Source organism: Corylus avellana, chromosome ca2 (assembly GCF_901000735.1).
Source record: "Corylus avellana chromosome ca2, CavTom2PMs-1.0".
NCBI lineage: Eukaryota > Viridiplantae > Streptophyta > Magnoliopsida > Fagales > Betulaceae > Corylus > Corylus avellana.
Window position 1 is genome coordinate 1,413,894 of NC_081542.1, and position 9,899 is coordinate 1,423,792.

At 35.7% G+C, this 9,899-nt stretch overlaps 1 protein-coding gene across 2 annotated transcripts; it reads left to right on the forward strand.

Annotated features, from left to right (window-relative positions):
• The first annotated feature begins 2,173 nt into the window (after positions 1 to 2,173).
• LOC132170418 (la-related protein 1C) lies at positions 2,174 to 9,371 on the forward strand. 2 transcript variants are annotated; one of them, XM_059581398.1, is made up of 7 exons: positions 2,174 to 2,938; positions 3,462 to 3,993; positions 4,068 to 4,224; positions 4,350 to 4,440; positions 8,069 to 8,140; positions 8,272 to 8,575; positions 8,964 to 9,371. In XM_059581398.1, the coding sequence occupies exons 1-6, from the start codon at positions 2,444 to 2,446 to the stop codon at positions 8,572 to 8,574; spliced, it is 1,650 nt and encodes a 549-aa protein (XP_059437381.1). In that variant the 5' UTR covers positions 2,174 to 2,443; the 3' UTR covers position 8,575; positions 8,964 to 9,371. The 2 variants fall into 2 exon arrangements, with proteins under 2 accessions (XP_059437381.1, XP_059437380.1); XM_059581397.1 differs by having other exon boundaries at positions 8,272 to 9,371.
• Positions 9,372 to 9,899: the final 528 nt, after the last annotated feature.

Here is a 9,899-nt window from a genome sequence, read left to right on the forward strand (position 1 = left end):
TTAACTGTATGCCAACATGAGTCCTGACATATCACTAATTAATTAAAGTTTATAGATGGATTTATTTGAAACCATATGAAAACCTAATAACCTAATTGTCAAAATTATAAACTTAAGGACTAAATTTAAATCATGTGAAAATTTAAGGACTACATTTGATTTGTTCCAATGGAAAATAAAAGAAATGGGAAAAACTACATTTACCCCATCTAATTATCATCATATTTGCAATGTCATCTAAATGCTTAATTTATTATTATTATTTTTTAATGCCTTTCCAATTTACCATTGGGATTATAATGTCCCCCTCCGCGTTCCAAACTGACCAAAAAAATAAAACCTAGCACAATATATATATATAGGGGTGTCATATATATATATATGGGTATTAACCTGGTCCGGTTTTTTAGTTTTTGGCCAAAACTGGGGGCCGGAATCGGGGTACTCGGTTCTTGGTTTTGAAAAACCGGAACCAGGAACCGGGACCACAGTTGCTGGCCAGTCCAGTTTGTACTCGATCCGATAACTGATTTATATATATAAGCAAAAAAATAGAAGATGACAAAAATAACAAAAAAAAAAAAAACCTCCAAGAAAAAAAAAAAAGAAGCTAAAAATAATGTTTGTATAATTTTAGGTGCGGAACGGAAATATTCTAACACTAATAATAGATTGAGGAGATTACAAAAATTAAAATACTAAAAGGACATTACATACAAATAAAATAATTGTTAGAGCCTAAACATAAATGTAATTTTTTCAAAAAAGAAAAAGAAAAAGAGAATCATTCCCACTATATCTGCAAACAAATGTTAAACATCATAACAAACACTTGCGAGATGGTGGGTGTACGTTGGGAGTTTAATTGTTATTCATGCACCCAACAAAGATGGGAAAGATTCCATAAAAAAAAGTGAGATATACTGATGTCAAAACAGCAAATTGAATTCATACTTTATCAGTAGGATGAAAGAACATCGATGAAAAAGAATTTTTCATATTAAGGTTCTCTGTCATGGTAATATCTTTTAAATCACAACATTGTATTCATTTAGTTGCAAGGTTTTATATGCTATATTTCCACAAATACATTCATTAATGCTACATAGTCAAATCCGAATGTAAAAAGAAATTTTACATTTTATATTATTTTTCGTAAAAAAAAAATTGTTGAATTCTCGTTAAATTTAAAATTTTCAAATTCATAAATCTTAGTCGTCAATTTCATCTAAGTGTTTAAAATAACTTAAATAAGCTATGTTTCAAAATTGAATGACAAACTATTAAGTGACAGAAATTTATTAAGGTAAGATAACTTCCTCATTAAATTATGAAATATGATTTATTTTATACGTTTAGATGAGATAAACGACTGAAATTTATGAATTTAAGAATCTCAAATTCAAAATGAATTTTAAGGGATCTCAATCAAGATGTTAGTTAAAAGAATAATACGTACAAGTAGTTTAATTGTTTATATTTTATTTTATTGTATTTAATAGTGTATACAATATCATTTAATTTTAATTTTTTTTTTTTAAAAGTGTGTACTATTAATAAAAAAAATTTTCATTTGTTAATATTTTTGTTTTTTCTTATCAAAATAAAACAACCGAAACACAAAACACTAACAAAGTAGACAAAAATAATTTCCATTTTTAAGTCATATCATAACATTTTTTTTCCAAATAAAAAACAACAAATACTTCAAAACAAATTAACAAACAAAATTAATATTTATTCAAGTTGGATCGAGATTTTCGGTGTTGGAATTGCTTGCAATTCGTTTAGTTCCCAATAAAGGGCTATAAGAATCATTCTAGATTCTAGAACGCTCGACCCAAATTAAGTGCAATTTAATCGACTAATTATAGGAATTATCATCCCATTTAAGTATTTACCGTCAGTGTAATACTTCTTTATATAATATTTATAAATAATATACGACAAATACACACGTGCAAGCTTAACAAAAATAGGTAAGTTGTGCCCGTAAAGGAAAGCAACGCATTAACCCTAACGGCGGTCCAATCAGAGTTATAGGAGAGTTCTAATTCTCCACGAGGGTATTTCGGTGACTTTGAAACATAAAAATTGAGGTTACTTTCGTAATTTAAGACTTCAGCCAAAACCTGAGAGCCATTCTAAAGGATTTCCAAAAGCAAAGCAACCAAAGCAAGAAAAATAGGAAGAGAGAGAAAGAGGGAGACTGGGTGGGAGAGGGAGGGAGAGAGAGCGCTAACGCTCGTCTCCGAGATTGATCGCCGAAATCATTCTCTGCATTATCGAAATTCTGAGTTTTTAATTTTAGGATTCTCTCTCAGACTATCAGAAATTTTTTTTGATTGTTTTATTCCCTTCTTGCCCTCAATCCTGGTCGATCAACTCGTCGACTCTTCACCCACACTCTCATCAAAAACCCTAATTTATCGTTTTGATTCTGATGGCTACGAACGTTAGTGCTAACAACACCAATTCGGCCTCCTCGGCTAATCAATCGCCACGTCACTCCACCGGCGATAACACCATCGGGAGCCCTCAACCGCGTCGCGCCACGAGGGCAGTGACGTCGCCAGCGCCTTGGACGCATATCGTGCGCGGAGAACCTGAGCCGATCGCGGCAGCTCCGTCATCGCCATCCAATACGACGTCGCTGTCTTCGTCGACGTCATCGATGGCTGCGATTGAGCCAGGTGTCGCTTCAGTGGGAGCGGAGGAGGGCTTGGGGGAGGCCTCGGAGAATGGGCTGAACGGCAATGCGGGGAAGAGGCCCGCCTGGAACAAGCCGTCGAATGGTCCAGGCCCGGAGGTTGGCCCGGTCATGGGTGGTGCGGTCTCCTGGCCCGCTTTGTCGGAGTCCACCAGGGCTTCCGCGAAATTGCCTTCGGAATCGTTGAAAGGCTCATCTGATATCGGATCACCTATCGCTATATCTCAGGTTTGGTTCGTGAAATTCTTGTAGTTGTTTGGTCTCTTTGTTTCGTATCCTGGAATTCATGTGTATTTTATTGATTACTCATGATTATAGTTCCAATCAGCTGAGGTTATTTCAAACAACTTGATCGAATTTCATATTGTAAGAAATAGAAAGGACCCCAAAAAAATACTCTAATCTTATAGGCTCAAGAAGTGTAGGAAAGGGACAAAGGCAACAAATTTTTAAATGTTAGTGTGGCTGGATTTTGTGAGCATATTTTTTGCATCTATTAAATTCACTCGATTCAATTCTGAGTGCTGAGGGCTCTCAGTTTGGTTGCAAAGAGCTTTCTGTAAAATCTGGAAGTTTGAAGAAGAGAGAGTGTGAGATTGAACCTTTTTTTCTTTTACTTTCCTCCTTTTTTCAGTGACTGAATTGATAGTGATTATGTTGGAATTTCCTTCTTGGTGTTTTTTGTTTAATGGGTTTATGTACTTTTCCTACCTGCATTCATAAATTTAGATTATATTGTTGTGTAATGTAGGGGACTGGAGCAGCACCTTCTTCCTCACAGAAACAGAACAGTAATAATGTGAATCCTAATTCAACATCAAGCCATAATGTACCTTCACGGCAGAGACCAATTAAGCGTTCTAGTGCAAGCACATCCTCCAATGGTGGCCTCTCTCATCAGCAGCAAGCACCAGCAGGTCTGGTTATTGAGACGGCTCCAAATAACCCTTCACCGAAGGACCATATGCAAAGGAGCGGATTTGGGTCGCAATCCCATAGTGGTAATGATCATCCGCATCATCGCAGCTCGTTTAGGAGCCGCAATGGTGGATCACATCCACGTGGAGATGGTTCTCACAATCATGGTTATGGAGGCAGGCGTGACCAAGACCGTGGAAATCAAGATTGGAATGCTCATCGGAATTTCCCTGGTAGAGACACCCACATGCAGCAACAGAGGGTTGTGCCTAGGTTTATAAGGCCCCCACCACCACCACCGAATTCTGCCCCATTTATTCCCCCACCACAAATGCGGCCTTTTGGCACTCCCATTGGTTTCCCTGGTAAGCTGTATTAATATTCAAGTTTTATGCTTTTAGTGTGTGGGCTTGCTCTAAGGCCGCAATCCATTTTCCAGAACTGCCACCACAAGTGGTATATGTTGCTACTCCACCTCCTGACTCAATCAGAGGCATGCCTTTTGTTGCCCCAATACCACCTCATGCAGTTTTTCTCCCTGCTCCAGATCCTCAGTTGCATACTAAGATAGTTAATCAGATAGATTATTATTTCAGGTATTCTATTCAACTTTCCAATTAGGCAATATAATTAGTTAACTATTTTTCTGTTATTGTCATGATCAACTTATTCTACTGTCGGAATGTTAACTTGTATTGCACCTCGTATTCGATTATTGCAGTGGTGAGAATTTAATTAAAGATACATACTTGCGGCAGAACATGGATGACCAGGGCTGGGTTCCTATTAAATTGATAGCAGGCTTCAACAAAGTGAGTTGTTTGGGGGTATTTCAATGGTTTTGCTTATGCGATAGTGATGTAGTGTTCTGTGTTTATTGCTAATTATTTATGATCAGTTTCATATTTTGTCTTAACTTTTCAACTTCAACGCTCATTGGACATTCACCTTAACAATCCTGGAATTTCTTGGTGATATATGAGGTGTCATCAATTGCGCAACTGACGTCAATTGAGGATTTTGAGTAATGCCTAATAAATGAATAAAGCACTTCATGAACTATTAGAAGTGGTTTTTGTTTAGAGCTCTGGTGATCTTATTTGCATCAAGTTATTTATTTTTATTTTAACTTAACACAGCAATTGCTTTTTTAGCATTGCTGAATTCTGTGGCTGCAATAGTTCTTTTTTGGCACCCTGTGCTAACATAGTTCATTTGATGCTCTATTTGTGGAAAGTTTTCTATATTCTTTTGATCTAGGAATGATTGTGATATACACGTGAAGGTAATAGATTTTGCAATCAAGATTCAACATGTACTTTTGAAAAAAATAGCTATGTGAAAATATTTGGTATATGGTTGAATTGTGACAAGAAGAATGTTGGCTTATCAAACCTTGTTTTTAAATAGTCCTGTTCTTTCATATTCACCATTCTGAAGTTAGAGCATTCGCATTTGCTTCTCTAAATTTCTATCTAAATTTTATATTATAGACTACTTTATTCTATTTTGGCTAAATACTTTTCCACATCCACGTATCTATTATATGTCTATACCGCATAAAAATTCTTTCTTTTTTTGTGTGTGTGTGTGTGAGAGAGAGAACTTTTTAGAGTGCAAAACTTTTAGATTGAGCTACAGTGCTATTTTAGAGGGGGTGATGGCTATTGGATTTGGGGCTTCTTTTTTTTTTTTTTGGGGGGGGGGCTAACCCAATGCAAATGCTCTTAGTCTCATAGAACTTATTTCATGGTCCCGTTTCTCGATCTCATCAATATTATTATTGTTTCTTGTACATTCTGTGTCACAAAAGCATTTCTTATGTGTGAAGTCTTGTGTTTTTTATATGAATGTCAAGATATCATGCTACTTTAGAGTATAATAGGCTACGGATGTTTACTACATTTGTATTTTACTCTTAATACGGGAAATTGTGTGATTAGCTTGAAAGTTAAGTCTTCCTTGTTCAACTAAATAAAACCTCATTTGCTTGCTAAATTTCTTGGAATTGCTAAGCAATCCTTCACTATTGAACTTAATACAGTGCCAAATGACCTATTACAGTATCAACCACCTTGACTTCCCTTGATGCCATAACGCTCTTCTTTTTTGCCTCTGTCCACTACTTCAATGTTGAAGTTAACACGTCATTGCTGCAGATTTGCTATCCATTTTGGATGATAATTTTCTAATATAATATTGTCCTCTTAGTGTGCCAACCATCTTCAAGATATTCAATATTTCATTAGTTATGCATCAACTCTCTCATCATCATGGTTGTCTTTTTTCTAGATTGCTCACAATTGACATTATGAAGCATGGCTGGCCATGTAATTAGTATATATGATATTTATATTTGACTGGATGAACTGTAGGTTTGGCTTAACTCACCCAATCTTTAGTATACAAATGCTCCCTCTTGCTATGTATAATCTGCGCTGCTTATACTAACTAGATCGAAAATAATGCATAATCTGCACTGCTTATCCTACTCATTAATTTTCAATGTTTCGGAAAATGGATTCTTTCACTTTCAAGTCCCTTGAAGTTGAATTATAATGTAAAGATCTATAGTCATCCTTCAATACTCCTTTCACTTGTGGGTCCACTAGTGCAATATTTGCTTCATTTATGTTACCTATGTATATGGATGTTTGTTCCATTAGTGCATGATTGACTTCATTTTGTTTAAGATCACTTTGAACCATTTAAGTTTCCAGAAGGGATCAATTGGACTTTCTTATTATTTCTGCACATGCAATAGTCTTTCTGGAGCTTGACAAATTCATTAAGAGCAGCTTTGAGGAGTGATTCTATATTTATTTTTGTCTCGGTTAGGTATTACAGTTTTACCTACTCACTATTTGTGACATTCAAATTTTTGGGTGGTTAATAAACTCGCCAAAACTATTTGCTGAGTAGCTTTCTTTAGTTTCAGATTTATGGTTTGCAGCAACAGTATATATGATGAATCATATCTTGAAAGTGTAGATGCCTAAGATAAGTCCTGCTGAAGTCCTGGATGTAGTATTGAAGTGCCATTACTTTAGCTGCCAGAAGATGATGTTTCCTGCTTTTGTTGCATCATTATTCTTTGGTTTTTGTGCACTGAGACCACACTTTTTTTTTCTTTTCTTTTTTTTTTTTAAAAAAAAATCTCTTTCTAGTGAATTTATTTGAAAAGTGATGTCCTTCGATTCTAACAGTGGTGCAAGAAATCTATTCGCTTTTTTGATAAGTTGGTGATATATTCAGCGTATGTTCTTTTAACTTGCATTTGGTTTCTACTAACCCCCAACTAGGTTTTTATCCCATGATCAGATAGTGGCTCTGGGAATTGGTTGCTATTTATTCTTCTTTTATGACCTTGTGCTGTTAGATGTTTGATTTTTCATAAATTGATGTATTTTGATTTTTCTTTTTGGAAATAAAAAATATTTTCATTTGCAAAGTTTAACCTATAGATATTTGCCGTTTTCACCAGTCAGTACCTGTTACCAATGAGCTTGCTTTAGCTCTACTAGTACTTCCTCCCTTTGTAGCAAGGTGGGGGTGAGGTCGTATGTTCAAGTCCCACCAAGTGCGTAACTTACCAATCCCAAAAAAACAAAAAAAATGTCAGTACCTTTTATGTTGCTGGTCAAAGGTGTTGCTAATTTTTTTTAGTTTTAAAACTTCGTTTGACAGGCAAAACTAATCAAAAAGTTTTATTGGCCTATCTTTTAAGCTTTACATTATTTTTTTCTTTTTACCAATAATGAAAATTACCTTTTACTATACTCTTTTAATCAAAACATTTGTTGACATGCAAGGATTGTGTTTGTGGATGACGATATCATTGAAGTATCTATATCTTATTAAGGGGATACCTGCATGGGGACAAATACTTGGGAGTTTGGGATGATGAGATAAAAGTTTTTAAACTATTGGTTGATTATTGGAAAGGTGTTTAAAGTCGAGGTAGATTCCATGCAGGACGGTTAATCAATTGATTTTCTGGTTTCCAGGTCTGGCTGTAAGCTTCTTTTCTCATGAACTGCCTTTGGAATGTTTATTTCTGAGATATCATAAACAGACAGGTGGAAGACATTGAGTAATTTTATTATTTTTGTATTTCTGTTCTCTGATGCATTATCTCCTGCATATCTTCTGTGCCGGTGCTGGCTTGTGTTTTTAATGCCATCGTTGCCTGTACAGGTTTATATAAATTGGAATCTGACTATTTGTCTTTGTGCTGTCCCATTCTTTCTGATTTATCGTTGCGGTTTTTGTCTTTTGGTCACAATATGCCACTTTTGGTATTTTTCCCTTTCCATGCCAAAGAAAAAAATGCTTCAAAAAATGGATGTGATAGTCCCAACGTTGCAGTAGTGCCAGAGCAATTTTTTGTTCTTAATCTATTGATGCATAGATGATATGTTTTTGTGGCTTGCTTTCCAGGTTATGCACTTGACAGAAAATATCCAGCATATAGTGGAGGCTCTTCGAGCTTCAAGTTTTCTGGAAGTACAGGTATATTTATTGAATGTGTTTAGGGTCATTGGTTTGAAGATTAATGGTATTCAGCTGGTTTGACGACCTTTTGGCACTGTGTCAAATCTTGTTGCTTCTCTAATTTCAATCCCTTTGCCTTTGTCTTTTAGGGTGACAAAGTAAGAAGGCGGCACGATTGGCAGAGATGGATAATGCCACCTGCAGTTCAGTTTCCTAATACTTCAGGCCAACAGACCTATGGAAAATCCAGTCACGATATGCTGACAGCTCAAGTCCAAAACATGGCACTGGAGAAGACTGCTGACCTCAGCAGTGCAAGGGGACAATCAGATGTTCGTGCTGAGGCATTCCAAAGTGGACTACAATCTGGGGACTTGAGCAACCAGTTCCAGCTGTCTGGTGGGAAGAGGACAGATCAAGTCAATTCTCAAGCTGGTTCGGAAAGAAATTAGAGTAAGAGAGTCTGTGTGCACTTTTTTTTAAGAACTAATTTCTGAAGAAAAGAGGGGAAGGGAGGGACTTGAACTGCAGGTAGTGGTCTTTCCATGGTACTATAGAACATGATTTCTCATGAGCACATGGGAAGCCATTATTTGGAAGGGGAACAGGGAAACTTATTACGGAACAGAAAAAGATTAAAGCAGAAAAAAAAAAAAAAAACAAAAAACAAAAAGAACCATTTATGACTCGAGCTAGTAGCAGCATGTATGGTTTTTGTGGGGGTTTTGCATTTAACTCCATTGCTCTTTATGGTGGCATGATCAATGTTTTTGTATTGGGAATTTTTATCTCATTTCCCTTGCCTGCCCCTCAGCTGGTTTTTTTGAATCTTTGGGGTCAGATCACCTCCACTTTCCGGAGGTATACATATAATTCTGAGTGATGCAAGTGCTTGGTGGATTCATGTCTGCCGACTGTGAGGGGGAAGAGAGGTGGGTGGCTTTTGCTGGATGCTGCAGCTCGTGTTACAACTGCTATTTTTCTTTTCTTGATCCATCTTTTTTTTTTTTTTCCTTTTTTGGATTTCTGTGTCACATATTTCATACTTATATTATTACATTTATATGTATATCTTATTTCTTCAAACCCTTTGAAGAATCTACTGCATAAAGATGGTCCCTTTGGGGACAATCCTTTGGATTTTCCAGATTTGGGCTGGATGTTGTTGGCATTCATGTTAATTTAAACTTTGGAGCTTTTGGAACTTGGCCCTCTCTGAATTGGATTAACCCTTTTACGGTGTTGTTTCTTTTCCCTCACTTCTTGTTTTAATCAGTAGAGAAATGTTATTTTGCATTTTTTTTTCAGCATATTCAGTTTAAGTGGCATGTTCAATCTACTCTTAAATCAAAATTATTATTATTTTTTTAAAAAAAAATTGATGATAAATTGAATTTGTCATGTCAACTAGAATAGACTGAATATGCTGAAAGAAAGCTGAGAGAAAATAAAATAGCACATCTCTTCATAAGAATTGGTGTGTCAGCTGGCAGAACTTGGATTTGTTTATCCGGTGTAGTATATATTCAGGAGGAAACGATTTCCCACAATGCTTTTGATTTTTTCTTTCTTTCCCTTGAGCGTCGTCCACAATGTTTTTGAAAGAAAACAGGTTATGTTTGGCAAGAGGCTAGACCGGAAAGAGGACCCATGACCTAAAATTCAAAAAAGAATTTTACACTTTTCTTTCTAAAATGACTTCAATATTTTTACTTTTTTCTTCAAATTAATTATTATTATTATATTTTTTAAAATTTTTTTATACAAAATACTTTTA

What these genes read in the sequence shown, in the direction of transcription:
- LOC132170418 (XM_059581397.1), top strand. Translation starts at nt 2,444, where the DNA reads ATGGCTACGAACGTTAGTGCTAACAACACCAATTCGGCCTCCTCGGCT. An exon ending in TGATAGCAGGCTTCAACAAA is followed by an intron (nt 4,441 to 8,068) that starts GTGAGTTGTTTG and finishes CTTGCTTTCCAG; the next exon opens with GTTATGCACTTGACAGAAAA. An exon ending in CAAGTTTTCTGGAAGTACAG is followed by an intron (nt 8,141 to 8,271) that starts GTATATTTATTG and finishes TTTGTCTTTTAG; the next exon opens with GGTGACAAAGTAAGAAGGCG.